This window comes from Phyllostomus hastatus, unplaced genomic scaffold (genome assembly GCF_019186645.2).
Source record: "Phyllostomus hastatus isolate PE091 unplaced genomic scaffold, TTU_PhHast_1.1 phas_scaffold_216, whole genome shotgun sequence".
Lineage (NCBI taxonomy): Eukaryota > Metazoa > Chordata > Mammalia > Chiroptera > Phyllostomidae > Phyllostomus > Phyllostomus hastatus.
Window position 1 is genome coordinate 16,510,281 of NW_025334018.1, and position 22,534 is coordinate 16,532,814.

The window sequence follows — 22,534 nt, forward strand, 5'->3', positions numbered from 1 at the left end:
CCAGTTCCCGTCGCAGGCGGGGTGAGAGAAGCAGGTGGTGTTCCCGTGTGACGGTGACTCACAGACACAGCCCCCCCCGCCCCCCGACTGCTCTTCTCCTGAACTCAGCCCCGGGCCACCCAGCCCTCACCGCCTCCCTCGGGGTTGGGGGGGGACAGCTGACCACCCTGCACGCCCCCACGGCCCGCTCTCGTGGGTGCTGTGGGACGGATGGGGTGTGGGTCGCAGGCGGCGGAGGGGTTACCGGAGCCATTGGAGTACGACCCGTAGGGGCAGGGCTCGCAGGCGCTGCGGTTGGTTTTGAAGAAGCCGGGGTTGCAGGGCGGGCAGCGGGTCTTCACGCCGGAGGCGGGCAGCGTCACCGCCCCCTCGAGGTCCTCGCCGCAGATTTTCGGGTGGGCCCATTTGTACGTGAGCTGCGTCTGCGGAAACAGAGCGAGAACGGCTCAGCCCGCGTGCACCTTCACGTGTCTTCAGGACAGTTTATCTCGGGGGCGGGGAGACTCTGGGCTACCACGAAAGCACCTCCAGTGCGGGGATCTTCGTTTTGGTGGCTGATGTGTCTCAAGCACCTGGCCCAGTTCTGGCACGTGGTGGTGCTCAATACATGCGTGTTGAGTGCATGTCGACTGGACGCAGAGGGACGTACCGAATGAGGACGCGTGTGACGGGGTGGGGGCACCCATCATCTCCGGAGGAAGCTCTGATTCCCACGCGGAACCTTATGACTGCCAAAGCCACAGAGACGGTGGCTGGTAAACCCCAAGCACCACAGGCACTGAGTGGGGGTGGCCTACCTAAGCCCTGGGGAAAGAGGGGGTGGCGGAGGTGTCCCGTTTGTCTTCCGGGTGTTTTCTTTGCCTTTTCATTTATTCAGTAGACATTTATGGAAAGCTAATACGTCTCTGTGTCAGACCTGGTGGCTGAGAAACGAATGGGAGGGGCACGGCCCTCGCCCTCTGGGAGCTCACCATCGAGCGACTCAGTGATAACGACCCCCGTGGGGCGTGGGCACCGTGTCCTGGGGCATCGGGGCAGGAGGGGCAGCGCTGGTCAAAGGGCACACACTTCAGCTACAAGACCACGCAGTTCTGGGAACGTGAGGTGCAGCACGGTGATGACAGTGTATGGTGCAGTTTTGTGTACTGGAGAGTCGCCGAGAGTGTCGATCCTAAGGGTTCTCGCCATGAAGAAGAAAGGGCAATTACGTGATGTGACGGAGGTGTTAGCCGACACTGTCCTGGTCATCATTTTGCAGTGATGTAAGTGCATCAGATCAACATGCTGCACGCCTGAAACTTGCACGGCAGTTACAGCTCAGTAGCACTGGGCAGGGCGGGGTAGGGGAGAGGAACAGCCGTTCAGGGTCAGTGGGCGGCAGAATCAGCACACCGCAGACCTAGGAGCCCTGGGCCCAAGTGGGTGTGCGGGGGTGGGGGCTGGAGCAGAAGGGAGGAGAGACATCCACCTGCAGCCACGTGGTGTGCCCACGTGGAGAGGAGGAGAAGGCTGTCCTCCTGTAATCAGTGAGCCAACTGAGGCCAAGAAATGACCGTTTTGCAAGGTCACACGGACACCAGACACTGCCGGCCTGAGTCTGAGGTGCAGCTGCTAAGCTACACAGCCTTTCTCACTCGGCTGCTGGGGAAGGAGATGATGCTCCAGCCGTGAGGGCGGGGGTGGGGGTGGGGGATGAGAGATGACTGTGGAAAACAATCACTGCTAAGGACCAGCCTTTATCCTGCGCTCAGTTAGCAGAAGAATTCAGCCAGCCAGCCAGTCAGCCAGCCAGCCAGCCAGCCAGCCAGCCAACGCTGATGCATGCATGCTAATAGCCAAGTCTGTGCTCGGTGCCGAACGCAGATTTCCCGACTCCCAATTCTCTCTTCTGGAGAAGCCCTGCTCCAGAGATGCAGACAGTTCATCAGAGCGTCTGACCCGAGACAGACCCTTCCTCGGGGCCTGTGAGCCCCGGCCCTGCTCACCGGCTGCTGGCCCTGGCACTCCCAGCGCAAAGCCTGCCTCCTCCGTCACAGCTGGCTGTGCCCTCCGCCTGGACAGAGCTGCGGCTGCCCCCTCACCCCACTCAGGTCCCTGCTCAAGTGTCACCTCCCCTGAGAGGCCTTCCCTGCCCGGGGTGTCCTGGTCACTCTTCTGCCGGGGTCCCCAGCGCCCCTACATCTTGTTGCCTCGGTCAGGCCCATCTCTCTCCTGCCTCCACGCTCCCCGAGGACAGGGGCCTGCCTTAGTGTCCCTGATTCCCCTCTGGAGCTCCGTGCCCGGCACAGCGGCTCATCCTCAGAACACGCAGGCTACCAAGGAAGGCCTTTCTGCGGCGGCGCAGGTCCTGGGGGGAGAGGGAACCGACGGAGAGCGAGCCAGGAGGGGGGGCAAGTGTGATGAGCTCCGTTAGGAGGCAGGTGTGCGCGGGCAGGCAGCCGTTGTCCAGAGGGGCTGGACAACAGAGGTGCTGGACAAGCAAATGGAAGAAATCGAAAGAAGACGAAACGGCTTTTTGAAACAGAGCCTATGGGAATGGGGCGGTGGGGGGACAAGTGCAGCCCGACAGTGTCGGGCCTGAAAGTGAGTGAGGCCGTCTGGTTTTGCCCCCACGGGCCCCCGCGTCACCCTGTAGGTCTCTGGGGTCTTCTCTGGTGCCAGGTTCAGGGGCCGCTGACACTCCAAGTGTGGCAAAGCCCAGGGCGCGGGCAGAGGGGCTTGAGGCCGTGCCACCCACCTCTCCGTTGGCGTCGCAGGCCGTGTGCGTGTAGAAGTAGTCTTTGTCGGTGCAGGCCGGGCGTCTTTTGCAGGAAGAGGATCCTTTCTCTAAAACCGCAAAAGGAAGGACAAACATTCAAAGTTACATAGGGAAGCAGAGTTCCTGACCACTTGGTCACGACCCAGGGCCCCCCAGACCCTGGGGTATGGCACACACAGGAATTGCCAAGAGCGGAAAAGCCGGCACACTGACCCTTCCCTCGGCCTCAGAGGCAGAATCTGTAGTCTGAATGGGTTCCTGAGCCTAAAGCCAGGCTCAGTTCGCCCCGTGCAGCCCTCCCTGCTGCTGCTGCTGAGAGACCACGGGGCCGCACTGTGGAGAAGGCCACCGGCCAGAGGACCAGCCGTGAGGGCGGGTCGCATCCCACACGTAACCACCACCAACCCGAGCTCCCTGAAACCCGCCGCCTTCCAGGCGCCTCGGCATCCCGACTGCACGTGGTTCCTACTCCTGAAGGACCGAAGTGAAACAGGGGAGCTTAGGGCAATGTCTTCACGCTCCTGTTCTCACTCTTTCTCTGACTTTTTTCTCCAACATTTTCCTTCCACTCCCCTCGGCCCCCAAGCGTCCCGGCACTCTCTCTGCACCCGATGAAAAACCACTTTGCTTATTCTGTCTCTGTGTGCTCCTCATGTCTGGGTTCGTTCTGCTTTAACTCTGTAAACACCCGGAGAGCAAGGACGATTGCAGTGAATCCCTTTTTAAAGCAATGGATTTCACTTTTTTAAAATTATGCACCCCTTTGAGAATTTGGGGGGGAAAGATCTGTTTTCTCTATCCAGAAAAATATACATAACCCATGCATTAAATTTCCAAGAAATGTCCTGTCCCCAGAGTAAAAATCCCTGCTTTGTAGAATGCCGGTGCAATACTAGGACTGCTGCTGTCACCACTACTCCCAACGTGACTGCAGTGTCACCTGCAGGTGAGCCTTCGATGACAGGAGACTGCCTCCCTCTGTTGCCTGACCGGCATACGGCAGAGTGGAAGGAGGCGTTAAGTCAGACCCGGGTCTGGATCCCACTTAATCATTTAGTAGCTGTGTCACTTCAGGCAAGTGGCTTGCCCTCTCTGAGCCCGAGCACTCTCAGATGGAGAGCAGGAGCAACGATATCTCCTTGGGTGGAGCCAGTGCACCCGGCACATCCTAAGTAGGGACTCACTCAAGGCTGGTAACTCTTACTGCCTGGGTGTGTGAGGATTACTTTTATTTGGTAACTGTCATGGGATTTTTAGTAAGGATTAAAAGTCTCTTTCTCTCCCTTCCAGTCAAGGGCTTATTTCTCAACTGACCTCTTCTTCTTTCCGAGGCACCGAATGGGTTCCTAGATCAGAACATTCCCCAGTTACCGCCGTGCCGGCCTGCATGGGGGCGTGCCCACAGCCGCGCATCCCCGCGCCTCTTCTGTCCCCGTCTTACTAGCTTGGGCAAGAGGGAACTGCTGGCTGAGAAGCAGCCGGGGTCTCCTCAGCTCACTGGCTTGGTTAACAGCAAAAGGCCCAGCTCAGCAAGAGAAATCAGGGACTCCTGCCTTTGACCGACTTGGTCAGGAGAAACTTGGGGGGAGAGGCTGAAAACACACCAATTCCCAGAACCTTGTGTATGGGGTCCGGCAAATTGCAAGTTGCCTGTTAGAAGGTGCCTTCCCCTCAGGGGCCTTTCTCTGCTGGTCAAATATTTGCTCAGCCCAACACTCTAGCTCCGGGTTTCATCAGGGACGGTCCAGCTGTTCACACAGCGACAGCTGCCAAGGCGGTGCTAGTAAATGATTAACCCAAACACCGAGAGACGGAACTCACTCGCCGGGCTCAGGTTTCATCACGGGGTTTACGTCGGGTACTAGTCCAGTTTAAAAACTTGGCCTGGATGTTTGAGAAAATGAAAAGCGATTCCTGTAGGGTTGGCCTTGGCCGAAACTGTGAGAATTTAAGATAATCTTGGGGACTCTTTCCGCACCTTCCTCCTCCTTACGGTGTCTGCCCCCAGCCCTCAGGAGTGCAGCGCTCTCATTCTGATCCATTTCACCAAAAGAAAACATTGACCTTGAGGATGTGAGTGCCCGATGAACACAGGCCCCAGCTCAGACTCCAGCCCAGCTTGGGCAGAGGCCTGACCCTCTCTGAGCTGCTCTCTATTCATTCATAAGTAGGGAGGTCACTCTTGTACTGTGCTGTGAGTGACCAATGGGGCAATCCTGTGTAAACTGTAAAGCACTGTATGAGCGACATATTATTATTATCTGTGCCACCAGTGTTTTCGTATTAGCAGGGGACTGCTGGGACAGTTCTTCATGTAAATGAATTAGTAAATGCTGGGCACTGTTCTAAGTCCTTCATCTGTATTATTTAATCTACACAATAACACTGTGAGGTAGAGATGATTGTTGTCAGCCCATTGGACAGATGGTTAAACTGAGGCCCAGACAAATAACTTGCCCAAGGTGGCATAGCTAGCACGTGACGGAGCAGGGATTGAACCGCAGTAATGCAGTTCTGGGGTCCATGCTCTTAAGTCCCATGCTGTTCTCTTAGGAAATGGATCCCTGGTATTAAATGTAACACAAAGGAGTTAATCCTAATAATCAAATTTTAGCTGTCAACGAGAAGATGCTTTCAGTCAAGCCTCTGTCCTGAACATCCCCATGCCCACTGGCTCTGCTTTAGGCTGGGTCCTGGGTGCCAGCACCAGTGCCTGCTGCCAAACCTCCAGCCGGGACCTCTGCCTCCAGCCAGCCGGCCTGTCCCTCATCCATTCTCCAAATGGCAGCCAGAGTGGCCTTCAGAAGCACAAGCCAGGTCATGCCACTCCCCAGCTTAAAATTCCTTAATGGCTCCCACCCACTGCCGAAAGGATGAAACCTCAATTTTTGAGCAACGGCGCAGAGGACTGAACCGCAATCTGTCCCCTGCCCACCTCTCCGCCCTGGATGTGCCCTCTCTCCACGTGAGCCGCAGCCACGCTAGTTACTCGGAGTTCTCTGAGCCTTTCGGCCTCGGCTCACACTTCTTCCAGAGCATCCTGCCTCTTTCAGGACCCAGCTCGTCTCCCGGGGCCACAGCCAGTGAAGCCTTCCCTCCCTCCCCGGAGAGGAATGACCACTTCCCTTCTGTGACCCCAATGCACCCCGCACTCAGTGCTCCTCCCACCCCAGCACCTCCTACACCGTGACGTTACTACACTGAGATGTCCCTATGACCATGTTTCTCCTTTTCAGCTAAGCTGGAAGGCAGGTGCCATCTCTAACCTTGGCACCAAGCTCAAGCCCTGGCACCTAGCTGGCACCCACGACTTAGTTGTCAATGGGTGACTAATGGTCACAGGGTCTTCTGTCACTTCCTTCTTGCACATTCCACCATAAGCTTTCATGAGACCCTCTCTGCATTTTCCCAGCTTCCCACTGACCCTGTATTCTGGACGAGTCAAGTCCCAAAGAAATGTCTCTTTGTACCCGCAGCTGGTGAGGCGGTCAACAAACTTATCATGTTCTTCCTCACTCTCCAGCCAAAGGGATGGGTTGAGAAAGGGGTGGCAGAAGGAGGACAGACTCCAAGAATTCAGACTCCCAACCTCACACTTGCATAACAGCTCTCTGGATAACAACCAGTTTACAGAGAGTCAATCAAAATACAGAACCACCTTGCCATTCAAAGCCCTGTGCAGTGGCTGGGCTGGGAGAGGGAGCCGGAGACCTAGACTAACAAAGGCTGCCATTGACAGAGAGGGGAAGAGGACTAAGAATTGAAGTAGACGAACAGGAATTTAGACTTACAGATAAAGACTTCCCCCAAGATCTAAACACCCCTGTTCTTGCTGAAATCTACACTCCTTTGGCAAGATCTGTGTAGATAAACAGGATTTTTACTTTAGGAATCGTGTAAAAATGAGCAGTTCACAAGGGCAATGGCGGGTCTTGGCTGAGCAAACACAGGCTCAACACTGTGCACCTGTGTTGAGAGGGCCTGGAGCTGGGTTTGCATATGGCTCTGCGTAGGGAAGAAGAAATGAAACGGCTATGAGTGTTTGCAGGGCGAGAGAAGGGGCTCCTTCTCCCTGCTCCGGAGTTTTTTCAGAGCCTGTCCTGGACACGGGGCCCTCGCCAGCCACCGGACCGCCTGAGCCCAGGGCCGTCTGGGAGGACCGCCCATCCTACGCCAGAGCCCTGCTGTCCCCGAAAGCCTCTCCAATGACCAAGCCCTGTTTCTTGAGCTGGGAAGCTTCGGGAACCTCTCCGGAGGCTGTGGAAGCAGGCCGCTTCCCTCAGAACAGTGGTTTTCAAACTGTGTTCCAAGGGACCCTGGACTTTCCAAAAAGTCCTGCCTTGAAATCAGTGGACGCTCAGGCTGATGAACAGCCGTAGCGGCCGTCTTTAGCCCTTGTTCCCAAAGCGTCTTGTTCACTCACACAGCCTCACGGCTCTTCTAAATTACCTTTGATGATACATACACCTTTTATCCACTGTATCGCTTATAGTTACAATCTCATAATGTGTAAGGTTGCACTTGAAATTTTTATTGCTTAAAAAATAAAGAGATGGCAACCCCTTTCCCTGGCTCTCCCGAGTCCTCTAACCCCGAGTTGCTTCCCCTTTTTGCCATGTACTTTTTATGGTCTGATACCTGATAGATATTTTTATGTATTTATTATTTATGGTCAGTTATTTTTTGTTGTCTGTCTTACCCATCCAGACTGTTAATTCCAAGAAGACAGGGTGCTTTGTCTATTTCATCCACTGATACATTCACCTGTAAGCACCTCGAATAGCGCCTGGCAAATAGCAGAGGCTCCATAAATGCCCCTCGAATGACTTCACTTTTATTTCCAGAGTGATTGGTGGAATGTGGATTGGCAAAGCTCCTCCAGGACCCAGAAAGCAAGAGCTTAAGAATATCAGTCTGGCCCTGGCCGGTGTGGCTCAGTTGGGTGGAGCATTGTCCCATAAACCAAAAGGTCGTAGGTTCGATTCCTGGTCAGTCCTGCTCAGGGCACATGCCTAGGCTACAGGTTCCTGCCCCAGGTCACAGTACACGTGAGAGGCAACCCTCGATGTTTCTCTCTCACCTGATAGTTCCCTCTGACTCCCTTCCCCTCTCTCTAAGGCCAATGAGCATGTCCTCTGGTGAGGATTAAAAAAAAAAAAGAATTATCAGTCTAGAGCTTGACCAGAGGATGGCTCCACTTCCTATTTCTCCCCACCAAACCCTTCCTGCCCTCGGAAACATCACCTGAGTATTTGTCAGGGTCACACTGGTGACAGGAAGTCTCTCCCTTGTTCGAATAAGAGTTTTCTGGACAGACTTTGCAGAAAGAGGAGCCCTGCTTGTCTGCGTACGTGCCGGGTTTGCAGGGGAAGCATTCGGACGTGTAGGCCACCCCTGGGAAGGAAGAACAGAGACCAGCAGAAGTTGAGCCGAGAGACTGGGACCCCTGGGGACTGACCCCCGCCCTCCCCCTGAAGAGTCACAGGCCACAGACCCCAGCCCCCCTCTCCATACCTGTTATGGCGATGTTTCTCACCAACACAGGCTTGGAAACTTTGGACCACACTGAGAAGGCTGTGGTTCTCCAATAGAGGACATTATTGCCTCGATTAAGCTCTACCTGGAAACCACGGACGGAAGAGTTAGCTCAGCCTCAGAGGCAGATCCTCCTAAAGCCCTGGATTAGCCTCTCGCTGGGACCCCTCCTCCTCAGTCTGCATGGCAGTGCCTGTTCCGATCCTCCCCCTCTCTCCCTCAGCTTTGCCCTTCCTCCCATCTTGGCGTAGCTCCTCTGTCCTTCTAAGCCTCCTCTACAATCCTCTCCCACCCTTCCCTGCTTCTCCCTCAGTCTCATACACCATGAGCGTCTCCATGGCGAGACCGATGGAGGGACGCGGAGGCACTGACCATAGGGTGGCTGGAATTCCCTCATTCTTCTCCGGTTCTATTCATCCACGCCTCCCCCACCCCAGAAGACCTGGTCCTTAAAGCCGGAGAGCTGCTGACCCTTGGGATCAAGTCCTCGGAGCTACCCGTCAGCCCACACCCTACTCCGGCAGCTCAACAGGAGAGAAACTGACACGCTCCTCACCGTGTCAGACCCCCGTCCTCTAGGGAGAGGGGGCGGAAGCCCAGAATGGGAGGAAGCACGCCCTGGAGCAAAGGCCCTTGGTCCCTCCTCTGGGATTTCCAGGAAAGGCTGGCATCTCCAGGCAAGGGTGCAGGAAGGCTGGTGTGGTACTCACGCTGTGGAATTCCCAGCTTTTCTCTGTGGTTCTCATCCACCTGGAGTCATCCACGCTGGGCTGGCACTGGTCGTTCTGGACCTGAGGCGGCAGGAGTCTGGGATCAGAGTCTCAGCCTTCTGAGGAGATGGGTGCCTTCCCCCACGCTGCAGCAGCCTCCCAGGGGCCCCTCCTTGTGGGAGAAGAGCTGCCCATCCCTCTAGGAACCAGAGCTCAGAGCACAGGAGCCTTGAAGGAGGGCAGGAGCTCGTCACACACACAGAGAAACAGCTTGTAACTCAGAGGAGCCGTCACATGCGTGTTCACGTCTGAGCAGGGAAAACCCAAGGGCCTCCCGCACCCTACTCTTCCCCCTCGGAGTCCCTTGCCTCTTGAAGCCTCGGCACATCTTGCCCACAGTTCTCTCCAGAGACAAAACGACTGTGGAAATTCCCCGAGCAGGACTGCGCTGGTGGCCCCTGAGAAGTCTGAGCCACAGAGAGTCTTTGCCCCCCACCCTCCCCTCGGCCAGGGGCTTACAAAAAACTCAAAGATGATGCTGGAGTCTGGGTAGTAGTACTCAAAGCTGACGGTGCCCGACTGCTTCAGGTTGACGGCGTACATCAGTGTGGCCGTGCACTCGTCCGTGTTGGAGGCGATGTAGTCGCCCAGGGGAACCCACTTGGACCTGTGGGTTGGAGCAGGGGCCCAGTTCACCGTCAGGGGCGCGGCCCATCAGGCTTTGTGTGACCTTCTAGGTCTCGGGGGGAATCCTAGGGTTGTGCTTCACAAGCAGAAGCTGAGACCTGAAAATGCTCAGTAAAGAATGACCTCCAGCCCTGGCTGGTGTGGCTCAATGAGTGCTGGCCTGTGAACCAAAGGGTCGCTGGTTCGATCCCCAGTCAGGGCACGTGCCTGGGTTGTGGGCCAGGTCCCCAGTGCGGGTACCTGAAAAGGCAACTGCACACTGATGTTTCATTCCCTCTCTTCCTCCTTCCCATCCCCTCTGTCCAAACTAAATAAATATTTTTTTCAAAAAAAGCATGACCTCCTGACCAAGGAATGAACAAGAAGTGCCCCACGTTATGCCCCCTCTAAGTCACTGTTTAGTTTGAAACCAGCTAAGGTCTCCAATGATTAATAATGCCCCATTGAGGGGACCTCAGCTCAGTCCGCTGGTTTCCCCTCTGTCTGTCAGAATAACACGGTATTTCCAGTTCTTCAATGGTTAATGGGATTCTCGGGTGGAAGCATACCCAGCATTCCTGGGCTGAGCTCCTCGGGGACACGCCAGCCAACCTGATGGTGCTGACTGACTTCTCCCATTAACAGAGACAGCGCTCAGTGCGGACGTGCTCCGCAGCATCCGCTATAAATAACTCCTGGAGGTGGAGGATGAATAATTAAAAGGATGTCATAAGTGGGTTACATTTGCAAAGTGCATCGCCATTCTGGTGTTTGTCAGAGCTGTCCCTGGCGAGGATTGTTTCACGTTCAACCGGAGCAACACGGCTCCACTGACTTCTAGTTCCGGGCGTGGCTCCCAGCGCTTCACCCATGCCGTCTCGTTTCGTCCTCACCGCAGCCTCGGAGAGGAGCCCTATTTTTTAAGACGAGGAAACCGAGGCACGGAAGTGCCTGGGAAACGGGCTCGCGGCCAATTAGTGGTGACCTGCCCATACTTGCTTTGTTCTGCCATGGCCCTGGGGGAAGAGGCACGTTTTCCAAGAGGAATTCTCACATGGCGGCCACCCAGACACCCGGCCTGGCTCTCGCTGGGTGGCACTGTGTCAGAAGTCCAAGTTAGGGAGGAGAAACTGCACAGGAAAACTTAGGAGGCTTCCAGCATTTGAAGCCCTTTCTAACGTTTACGTCTCTCTTCCTCTCATTCCTGTTTCATCTTCCCACTCCTTGGGCTTCGGTCTTTCCTTCTCCGCTGACGCAGGACAGCCCTTCTCTGCTACTCCTCCTTCACTGCTATTCCCTCTTGCTTGTCCCAGTCCCGGGTCTAAGGACTGTCTCCAGCCCCTTGGTCCTGGAACATTCATCCAGGGACCAAGGAGGAGCCCCCGCCCAAAGCGCAGGATCCTTCCACGGAAACGCGTTGGATCGGCCTATTTTGTTCCCAGTCATTTATTTCTTGTCGACTTTGTGTCAGATGTCAGATGCTGGACATACAACAAAGAAAACAAGACAGACCTGGCCCCCTCCTTCTCGGAGCTTGCATTCTATGTGTAGTTGAGGAGAGCGAAACTTAACTAATCACAGTTAACCACCTGGTGGTGACTGTGGTAAGTGCCATACGGAGAAACACAAGATGATGCGAGGGTGTAATGGGAGTCAGTGGGGTCAGGGCTGGCTTCTTTGAGGAAGGGAGGGGCCTGAGGGTGCAGCAGGAGTCGGCTAGGAGGAGACTGGGAGAAGAGTGTTTGGAGGCCCTGAGGAGGAACGGAGCACGGTGGCGGCGTGGCCAGAGCCTAGCAAGCAAGAGGGGGGCATTGAGAGAGGCCGGAGAAATGGGCAGAGGCCAGATGGGGCCTGCAGGCGTGGCAAGGCGCTGGGTTTTATTCGAAGAGCAAAAGGAACCCACAGAATCCAGAATTTTCAGCAGGAAAGTACTGTGATTGGGTTTGTGTCTTAAGAAGATCAGTCTGGTGCTGGCCCGTGTGGCTTAGTTAGTTGGGTGTCATCCCGCAAAGCAAAAGGTCGCCAGTTCGATTCCCAGTCAGGTCACATGGCTGGGTTGCAGGTTTGGTCCCCAATTGGGGCACATATGAGAGGTAACCAGTTGATGTTTCTTTCTCACATTGATGTTTCTCTCCATCTCTTTCACCCTTCCTTCCCCTGTCTCTAAAAATAAATAAAATCTTAAAAAAAAAAAAAAAGATCAGTCTGGCTGCTGAATGGACAGTGGCCGGGCAGAGGCTGGTGCCCGTGGAAGGAGGACTGGCTGGGAGGCGTCCGAGGCAGAGCAGGCGGGAGGTGACGCTGGCTGGGGTCAGGTTGGAGGCAGTGGACACGGATTCGCTAAGTGCCAGACACTTGGTATCTATGTACTGGCTCAGGTACTGCCTCTCTGTGGGGTGGTGAGGAAGTCGCAAAACCTCTCTGGATGGCCACCTCCTCCTCATTTCTACAGAGAAGAAACGTCCTTCCCTGCTCCCAGGGATGTCGTGGATGCTTGGAGATCCGGGCCCTTCTGGATCTGTGTCGTGGAAACCCGAGTTATTTCATTGACCAGCCCACATCCTGCCTTGCTGAGGGGTAACGATTTCTGGACTTGCAGTGCGGTCCCCAGAGAGAGAGACCTCTTCTTCGCTTGACTGGGAACTGCTGAGCGAGCCAGGCCTGCCCCTCGGTCGGGTCAGTCACGTCCTCTGTTGGGACCCGGTCGGGGTGGCCGTCTTCGCCCGCACATTCCCTCTCCTTCCGGCGTTAATCCTCTCTAGCTTTGTCTCTGACGCCAGTGTCGTCACGCTAATGATTTTGACACATAATTTGAATTCTAACATAACATTGAACTCAGACTATGAAATGCCTGCTGCCTGACTCTGGCCATGGTATTTCTAGGAGATTAAAGCATAGAATGGGAGACACCGCTCCCAGCATGAGAAATCCAGGTGTAATACAATTGTCAATTCCTTTCTATCCTTTTGATTGCCTCGGCATAATGTATGTACTCTTCTCCCATATTCTTTGTCAGTATTTAACAAAGAGCATTAGACAATTGTCTTTGACATCTATGCATCCCCCCACCCACCCTTCTCCCCTGGGACTGACATCGCCTTGCACTCACTGAATTATTTGCAGGTGGAGGCTTGGAGCAGTAGGAAGGTTGGGACCGCGTGTGAGTTGCAGTCTCACAGGTTGTGGGCTGGGTAACAAAGAACGAGTCCCTTAACCTCCCTGGCAGAGCCTCCATTCCCTCCTCTGTGTAATGGGAACAATCACACCTCCTTCACAGGGTGCTCTCTCGTGAAGGTAATAGAAAATAATACAGGCAAAGCATCCAGAATAGTGCTGAACAACGGGGGACACATCACTTCACTCCTACCCCTGGAATGATGTATCCAAAGATTTTGACAAGGAGAGTTCACCAGCTCTCCAAGCACCCTGGGCTGAGCTTCTCAATTACTGGAAAGATCTCCTTCTGAGCTGGAAAACGTTCTGGGCACCGTGGTCTCAAAGGATATGAAAGATCTCGACCACCGCTGACCAAAGCTCTGGTCCTGCTCCTTCCCCCGCCCCAAACCTATGAACTCCGGTCTGGCAGACCAGTGGCAGAAGACAGCACCAGAACTGGGAAGGTGCCCAGTGCTTTACATGTGTGGCAATCAAGTTGAGGATGTTTGCCCACCCAGAATTCCATGGTGGAACCCCAGCTGGACTTTGTTTTAAGTAGACCGGGTCATTTGACCTTTGGCCATCTTATCTACCTCTCTCTATTCCCCAGGGATTTTTTAAATTTAATTAATGTATTTCTTTTTCTTTTTTTTTTATTTTCGAAGGATAGAAACATCAATGTGTGGTTGTCTCTCATGTGCCCCACCCTGGGAACCTGGCCTGCAACCCAGGCATGTGCCCTAGACTGGGAATTGAACCAGCAACCCTCTGATTCACAGGCCCATGTTCAATCCACTGAGCTATACCAGCCGGGGCTAATTAATTTATTTTTAGAGGGAGGGGAAGGAAAAGAGAAAGAAAGGGAGGGAACATCAATGTGTGAGAGAAACACCGATCGGTTGCCTCTTGTATGCGCCCCAACTGGGACCAAACCTGCAACCCAGGCCTGTGCCCTGACTAGGAATTGAACTGATGACCTTTTGCTTTGTGGGATGATGTCCAGCCCACTGAGCCACACTGGTCAGGGCTATTTACCCATGTTTTTCACCTGTCACAAATGCCTGTCCATCACTAGGAAGCTTAGGTCAGTGAATGGGCCGAGGTGGACGGACGTCCCATCCAACAGTGCTGTGGGGACTGCTCCAGCCCTCATCCTGGCAGCTTGGCTCCCTCCTTTCCACCCTCCCTGAGCAGCCTGCAGAGCAGGAGGAGAGTGCTCCTGGGAGTGGGAGCACAGGGGGTAGGAGAGGCCAGGGACGGGGCAACTCACAGAGTGCAGTTCTCGGTGGACTCGGTGGTGCTGTCGTCGATCTCCATGTTGGCCGAGAGGCTGGCGAAGCCGTGCGGCAGCTCGTCCCACTCGTCAAACCGGATGCCCGTGCCCAGGGAGTAGCGGCCCTCTGCGCAGGGCTTACACGACTGGTCCTTCATGTCCAGAAACTCCCCGGCTTTGCAGGAAAAGGCTGGAACACAGGGCAAGGGCAAGGGTGGGCTGGTGAGGCTGCTGCTGCCCCAGAGGAAGTGAGCAGGTGGTGGGCACCCTGAAGGGAGGAGCAGAGGATGGAGATCTAGGTGGTCAGCCCACTAAGATTTAGGGCCATGCACGTCTTGTCCTGTTCCGTTAACATGGACTGTCCCGGCAGGGAAGTCCACAGAGACAGACCGGAAGTTTGGAAGGGCCAGGGACTTGGGGGAGGGGGCATGGGAGAGACTGACTGCTGATGGATTTGACGTTTCCTCTTGGGGTGGTGATGGTTATGTGACTCTGTGAATATTCTACAAACTAGTGAATTTTACACCTTAAGGGGGTGAATTTTATGACATGGAGATCATATCACAATGAAGCTGTTACTTAAAAAACAAAGAGAGTTAGGGCTGTGGAAGCTCTGCTTGCTGAGAAACTTGGCTTGTCTCTGTGACTGTTGTTTCCCAAGGGAGCAGCCTTGCCCATTCAGAGACAGCCCCGGGGAAGAGGACACCGTGGTCTCTCGGGCCGACCTCTCTGAAAGGCACTGGCCCTTCAGCCCTGAATTTCCCCCCTGAGTCTCTGGCCTCTGTTTCCTTTCTGGTTCCCCGGCCACCAAGCTGGTTGGGATTCCCGTGGCCTGTTCGCTCAACCTCTGCAGTGTCCTCCCGACTAGTTCCCTGTTTCTTGTTTCTGCTCATTTCGTGGTCAGGAGTACCACTCTGAAACCCTGGCGCATGCTATTGCTCCTGCTATTTAAAAAACAACCAGGTACGCCCCTTTAGTTATGGAACGGAAGCTCTCAGCCTGGCACTGTCTTCCCCACGTTCCCCCAACCTATCTTTCCAGCTTATCTCCCGCTACAGGCCTTTCTCCAACCCAGCCCCATCCGTCACCCTGCCCGTGTCGCCTTCATCCCGGTCATGTGCTCGTCTATCTCCACACTTTTGCTCAAGTGGCTCTGATCTCTAATAAGTACCCAGAGCTCCCATTCTTTCTCCCCTCGTACTAACACATCACATTAACGGGAGCCTGCCCCTAGGCTCTGAGCTCCTGCAGGCACGGTGGCTCCGTGGCTGACACAGACACAGCAGGAGCTCCAGAAGGTTTTGCTGGAAAATGAGTGGATACACGCACATAGGAGGGGCCCGCTAAAGTTGGCCTCGCTCACTGAAGGTGGCTCACTTGTTTCCGTGAGTCACGCCTCAGTTCTGCTCAGAGCTGAGCTATATTATTCATTTGTTAATTGAACACGTGTTTATTTGCTCGCTGACTGACTCGGACACTAGGCTCAGCTCAGTTTAGAATTTAAATGCCCTCAATCTCCTATCCAAATCTTCAGGTGTTCCTTGATTATAGTCCCTGGTTTTCATTGTTGCCCCCTTTGCGTGTCCAGAAAGAACAGTGCGGGGGATGAGCTGCCAAGTGCAGAGGAGTCCTGGCTCCGGACTCACAGAGGTGGGCACGGGCGCTGCGGGCAAGTCATGGCCCCCCCCAGACCTCGCAGGCAGCTCCACAGTCGGGAAGGTTCCTGTCCCCTGAAGTGAAGCCCAGTGCATGTTAAAGGTCTGTCTCTGCAGAGATTCATCTCCTCTGGCTCCCTTTTCAAGAATGAAAGCATACCGCCACTTTTCCTAACCACCGACTGTGGCTGGTGAGGGTAGACTGGAGAGATGCACAGGCAAAAATGAAAATATACGCACACTGCAGAAAGTATCTGAGTGGCACCCAGCTGGAGCTACTCATACACTATACCCTAATGGGACTTAAATTTAAAAAAGAAAAAGAAAATTCAGATCCCAGTTTGCATCTGTGAAATAACATTTCCGCACCAAATCTCTACAGGGTTGGGGATGGGGACTCACGGGGGTGGGGGGGAGAGGTCTGATTCCTTAAGTTAGGAAGGGCCTAGCTTGCATGGCAGGGAGCTTGGGGAAGAGGTCAGAGCTGAGTGAAAGGGTGGTCCTGGAGCGGGATGGCTGCTTACAGCACTCGGTGCCCTTGACGGGGTCGGGGAGACTGGTGCACAGGCCTGGGGTGTGCGGCACGGCGACCCTCCACCTGGAACCTGTGCTGTCACACGCGGTGTACTCGTAGTGGTACTCGGACTGCAGGGGAGAGAACAGTCAGCACAAGGCACATTAGCGGTGACCAGGCAGTAACAGCATCTCACCCACTTTCTGCCTGGCGCCCGGGCTACTGATCCCCATTGACCAAGTAATGGGCCCTGGGGCCCAGTGGGGAGCAAGGCATCATGGGAGCCCTCATTATTTGGACCATTCCTCTGCACCCAGTCATTAGAAATCCCTTCTTTTTCGTTTCTTTCCTCTCTCTCTCTCTCTCTCTCTCTCTCTCTCATTCTCTCATTCTTTCTTTCTCTTTTTTTTTGGCACAGCTCTCTTTGCTGTTGTGAATAAGTAATGCCCTGGTATACCAGAGGATTGTGGGAAGGTAACTAAAGAAGAGGCTAGAAACAGGTGGAGTTTTTCTTATGCCAAACTGTTGACTTTATGGGCAAGGACTGGTCTGTGAAGAACTTCCAAAGGATTGCCACAGAAGCTGTGCTGCTTTTTCCCCTGTATTCTTCATGCTCCCTTCTGCCCAGAAAGACTATGTATTCCACCGCCTGTTTTAAGAAAACATCATATTTAGCCCACGCAGGTGCTCATCTCGTGTGGGTCCTTCATGCCCGACTTCTCTATGCAATGAGAAGCTCATGGTTCATTGCTTTGCCTCCAATAAGAGTAAGCTAAGTAACAGCAACAAAACAACAAAGGATCAGCCAGTAAATAGAACAACAAAAACAATAAAAAGCACTACTTGGGAGAAAGAAAACAGAATGGATATGCCAACCACCCCTAAACATTTATCCTTTTAAATCTTGTAAGAAACAATAGAACACACAATTCATTTGATTTTGGCTCTGATGAATTTTTGCAGTCGGCGCTAAAACTATATCCAAGCTCAGAACTACTTTGCATTACTACATCCATAAGAAGTATGGGTTTAATGTCCCCGTTCCACCCATATCAAAGCATTGTTGCATAACATGTATGAATGCAAGGAGCTGAACCTAAAAATGAGACGTCAATGTCAGGATGCATCCAAACCGAAAGGAGGAAGCTTTACCTTTGGAACTGGTGAGCATGCTGCATTTCATCTGTTCTGAGATGCCTGTTTCTTTTGCATTTTAACGTCTGTGAAATCAAGATGTTTGGCTTATAACTGACACAGTGAAGAAGCATTGTGTCCTATTTTAACGGACAGAGCCTTCTCATCCTTTGTGGCACCTAAAAACTGCTGTGCCTTAGAAGCAATGGCATCTCAGACTTGTGGAAATATGATGAACATGTTTCTCCATCTGCAGTTTTAGACACTTAGGATGATAAGAGAACAATTGTAGAGCTTCATTTGTATTTTCCTTTTATTATAAATATTTACCAACTACCGTATTTTGCCATGTGTAATGCACACTTTTTTGCCCAAATTTTTGAGAGAAAAATAAGGATGTGCACTATACCTGGGTATAATGATTACGTACCATGGACATAATAATGGGTATAACAATCCTGTGTATAATGCACACCAAAATGTGGGTGCACATTATACATGGCAAATACGGTACGTATTGTATGCCCACCACTTATAGGTACCAGATGGTGTGTCAGGCGTAGCTCAGGACAGTCTCAGAAAACTCAGCCCTTTCATCCAGAGGGAAAGGATGTAGAAGACAAGGGGGCAGTTTGGGGAGCTGTGAGCCTAACTTTGGATGAGAATTTTTGGCTTTGCATATAGATGTCAGTGTCCCTAGGAAAGAAAGAACACCCGGATGGGAGTTCTTTGTGCCTTCGGCTAACATCTCTTGGGGACCATTTCTCCTCATAAATTCCAGTCTTTCTGTCCTTTCAGAGGATACTGAAATAAATAAGGCAGTTCCACACAGATGAGTGGCAGGTCTAAAACTGACGTTCTCCAAAGGGTTTTGCTGCAAGAGTGAGGGGTAACGTCCATAGCATGCACACGCAGCGGAGGGCGGAGTAAAGCCACAGAGGGTTCGGTGTTCCGCCTGTGAACACACTCATGCTGGGCATTCGCGGAGTGTTTCATTTGTGAAAACAAAGTGAAGGTCCTGTGGTATGTCGTTATGTATTCTGACCTTCCTGTTCTACGTTTGAGGTCACAAACATTATATCTTATGTCTTTAATGGTGGTGCCATAGTTGCTTTCTTTCTTAACTTTGTTTTTATTGTCTACACTATTACAGATGTCCCATCCTCCCCTTTCTTTGATCATTCTCCTGTTGTTGGACATTGAATTCAGTTTTTCCTTGTTTTAAATAGAACTATAATGAAACGTTCTGTGTATCACTGGTTATTGCCTTGGAATAAACTTCTGGAAGCAGAATTACTAGAGTTAAAGAGTATGAGTTTCCTTAAGATTTTTGATCAAGAAGACAGATTTCTAGAGAAAACACATATTTCTAAGTCTCTTTCTTGTACGTGTTATAGTAAATTTCAAGTATCTATTATTAGAAGCCAGTATAATGCCCCTCACGTACTCACCACCCAGTGTCAATACTTACCAATTTCTTCCATTCTTGCTCATTTTCCTCCACTCATGTCTCCCCACTTGAAGTTATTTTTTATAGGTTTTGTTCTTTTAAGGTGAAATTTGTATACACTGAAACCCACAGCTCCTAACCGTACAATTCAAACAGGTGGATACACTTGAGTGGAACCCCAAAGGGGCTGAGCATCACTGCCCAGCGGCTGCCGGGGAGAAGGGGACGACCCCTGCCCCTCTGCCGCACAGACAGAACAGACCGAATGCAGCAGGTGTCACCTCCTGCTTCTCAGAGTCACAGAGCCGCTGCTGTGGGAAGTCACCGCCACCTGGGGAAGCAGGGGACCCACACCACTTAGGTTTGTCTTGGCTGGGACAGGGCCCGAGTCACGAAGCAGGTTTTCAAGGAAACCCAGATTTTGGCTCCGAGGCCTTGGGGGTCCAGAGGAGGTTGCTTCCCCCAACTGCAGGCTCTTCCCCATCTCCTCGCTGTCCCTGAAAAGCAGATCCTTTGGGGACGATGCCTGGGCAGGCCAGGCCGGGCCAGGCCAACACCCTGCGCTGGGCACACTGGGATCAGCAGGTGTTTGCCGACTCGGCTGCAAACGCCTCTTTGCTCGGAAAGCACCCGACTCGGACAGGAGCAGGTCCCATTCCACCGTCCCCACTGCCAAGGAGAGGATAGACCTCTGCTGGGGGGCAGCCATGAGTTCCGGAACTTATCGCAGAACTTGGGAAACGGCGGAGAATGTCAGAATTTGAACACGAGACTTTCTCTTAGGCCCAGCCCTGGCTGGGTGGTTTCCCGGACTCCTGTTCTATTTTGTTTTTGTTTTGCTTTGCTTTATTTTCGCTTTCGGAGTGCCCTCCATCAGGTTTTGGTTTTGGCTGAGGCTCAGGGCACAGTGACCTCGCTTTGTCCCGCTGGGAAGGGTAGGGTGGAAGGCACGGGACCCTCCCTACTGTTCTGCAGCCGCCCAGACTGGGGAGGGCAGCGGGCCTTCTCCCTCCTCGCTCCCTCCTTCCCAGCCTCTCGAGAACTGCCGACTCAGTAGCAGGGTCTCCCGAGCCCTCGGGCCCAGACACCCCAGCCCAGAGCTCTGCGGCCCAAACCTGCACCTGTCAGGTCATCACAACTGCCTGGCAATCACGTTAAAAATAGAGTCCTGGGCTCCACCACCACGATTCCGGTTCTCCTCTGGATCTTTTCTGTTTCCTCCCACTTTTCTGTTTGCCTCAGGACTTAAGTATGGATCCCACTGGGAAGCACATCAGATAAACCAATCTCCCATGAGACGGGGGTCCTTCATCTACAGTCCCTGGACCACTTCCTCCACACAACCCAGTGCAGAACTTTAGGTATGGGGGAGGGGAGTTTTAGTTATGTGCATCTTTCTGAGCACAGGGTCCGCAGTTTTCATCAGATCCTCTCAGGAGTCTGTTATCTACCTTCCTACACACAGAAAAACATTAAACTGTCATAATGTGTTAGTCATTTTAAAATAGCTTAATATTTTACCAGCCAAAGTCTGTTCACAATAGGGGACTGAAACACTTTAACACAATGATTTTCAAATTATGCTCCTGACTCCAGGGGTTTAGAAAGCAAGCCCCTCTGACGGGTAGGGGTGGGGGGTTCGGGATTCCCACCCCGCCTGTAATGGAGCGACGTCGTTTCTTTGGTCTCTTTTCAATCTCCAGTTCTTCTTCTCAGTTAAGATTTTCTTTGAACCAAAAGTTTCACACATGAGAAAAGTTTAACACCACAGTCTTAAGAGCAAATTCCTCTTAACCGTGGAATTGTAGGCACCAAGGCGGACTCAGGGTCCAGGATACCTTTTGGCCTTCACCCCACAAAGTTATTTCTTTTAACCTGCAGGCAACGCCCCTCTCTGCCAGGGCATCAGACCAGCAGGAGGCAAAACAAATGACCGCAAGCAGCCGGCCCCTGCTGATGGTCCTCTGCTGGTGGGCTGTTGCCTAGCAACACAGAGCCAGGCACCCCAGGGCTCCCCAGCTGAAGGAGTATGGGGGAGCCTGGCCTTATATCACCCATGCTTTCCGAGTTTGCTGTTCTATTCTGGGCTTCCAGCTTCCACTTCACTCCAGACCAGCAGAGACAGTGCTCGGTCGGGGCCTGCCTTCCTGGTTTGTGGCCGCGGACACATTACACAGAGCAGATTCTGGGTCTCAGCACCCGGCTGAGGCCATCGGTGTCAGCATGCTCTGGGCTGACCTGTTTGTAACTTGAGCTGCCTGTCCGTTTGGGGCACAGCCTTGGCCTGGCGGCTCCTGGAAGACACTGACAGGCTGATGAGGAGATGGCACTGGTGTGGTGAGGACAGCCATTACTTGTGAGCACGCGGGAGCACCCGTGCACCTGGGCTCGGGGCGCTTTACCTGCTTCTGGCCCCTTGAGCCCCCCAACCCTCCCTGAAACGACCTCTGCTGCCATGACCTCCCTGCTCACAACTGTAACCCACTCCCTCTGTCCCAGGGATCCTCACATCCTGAGTGAGTTTTCTCCGTAGCACTTACCACCCACCAACACGCCTTCTAACTCAGTTACGCATCATGTGCACGGTGGATTTCTGGCCCAGCCCCGCTCCAGGGCACACGTGAGCTCCACAAGAACAGGGATCTTCGGTTTTGTTCACTGACGTGGCCCAAGTGCCCAGGACTCTGCCTGACCCGTAGCAGGCAGCAGTAACTATTTGCTGAGTGACTGAATGACGCGACAAGGGCGTGGCTCTAGAGCAGCTCCAGAGCCGTGCAAGGTGCTCTGGATTGGAGCTGAAAGACCTAGAGGCTCATCTCGTCCTGCCACGCTCAGACTGCAGACCAGTTATTAGGTCTCCCCATGCTCGGTTCCCTCGTCCATAAAACGGGGATGATAAGACTTTGCTAAGATGATTAAACAGAATCCACGCCCCCCCAATACTGAGTAACATGTAACACCAACCTCTCAGGACAATAGGAGATGTTCAGGAAAGCTCTTTGTAAACCAGTTTAAAAAAACAAAGCAGCCAGCTACCACTGCATCCCTGCCGGGGGAGGATGCACGGAGGGGCACCCAGGCCTCCTCTTTTCTTTCTGGCGGTAGGACTGGGCGAAGGGAGCCTGGAGCCATCTCTGGCCCAGGCGCGAGGGCAGCAGGGGTGCTGAACCCCTCCCCGCTGCCCCGGTGTTTGCTGCCCCGGTGTTTGCTGCGGGCCCCGACTCGCCCTCGTCTCTGGTGCCTCTTCTCGTGCATATGAAAAGACATCTGTCCGCTCACCACTTTTCTCCCCTAGCGACTCGCCCAAAGCTCATCTCGCCAGTAGAAAGGCTGGCCGCTGACGTTTATGACACTCGGTAACTGCGGCCAGTCCATCGAGGGCAGAGGGCTTTTCAGTATTGCTTGTAAATGTCCCTAGGATTGAAATGGCTTTGTCACTAGGAAACAAAATGTCTCTTTATAAAGTCCAGTCCTGTTCTGATAGGTGAGGGTCTGGTACTCACATCTGTCTACAAGACAGGGCTTTATGAGATTATATTTCAAAGATGTCCTTTTCTTGTTTTGTTTTGTTTTTTTAATTTTTTAAAATGAGATCGAAATGTTCCATTGAATTTTTTTACCTGAGCTTTTAATCATACATGAAAGAAGCAGGTCAACAAGGTCCTGGCCTGTGCAGAACTCTC

The 22,534-nt window shown here is 53.1% G+C and overlaps 1 protein-coding gene across 3 annotated transcripts in view; it reads right to left on the bottom strand.

Annotated features, from left to right (window-relative positions):
* Window positions 1–22,534, bottom strand: part of ELAPOR1 (endosome-lysosome associated apoptosis and autophagy regulator 1) — a 50,406-nt gene that overhangs the window by 13,199 nt on the left and 14,673 nt on the right. For all 3 annotated transcript variants that reach the window (XM_045817089.1, XM_045817088.1, XM_045817090.1), the window contains exons 2-9: window positions 16,278–16,398; window positions 14,096–14,288; window positions 9,523–9,670; window positions 9,004–9,084; window positions 8,273–8,378; window positions 8,003–8,152; window positions 2,738–2,826; window positions 245–422 (exon numbers count right to left, since the gene is read on the bottom strand). In XM_045817089.1, the coding sequence (XP_045673045.1) occupies window positions 245–422; window positions 2,738–2,826; window positions 8,003–8,152; window positions 8,273–8,378; window positions 9,004–9,084; window positions 9,523–9,670; window positions 14,096–14,288; window positions 16,278–16,398 (1,066 nt within the window). The remainder of the gene's footprint in view (window positions 1–244; window positions 423–2,737; window positions 2,827–8,002; window positions 8,153–8,272; window positions 8,379–9,003; window positions 9,085–9,522; window positions 9,671–14,095; window positions 14,289–16,277; window positions 16,399–22,534) is intronic.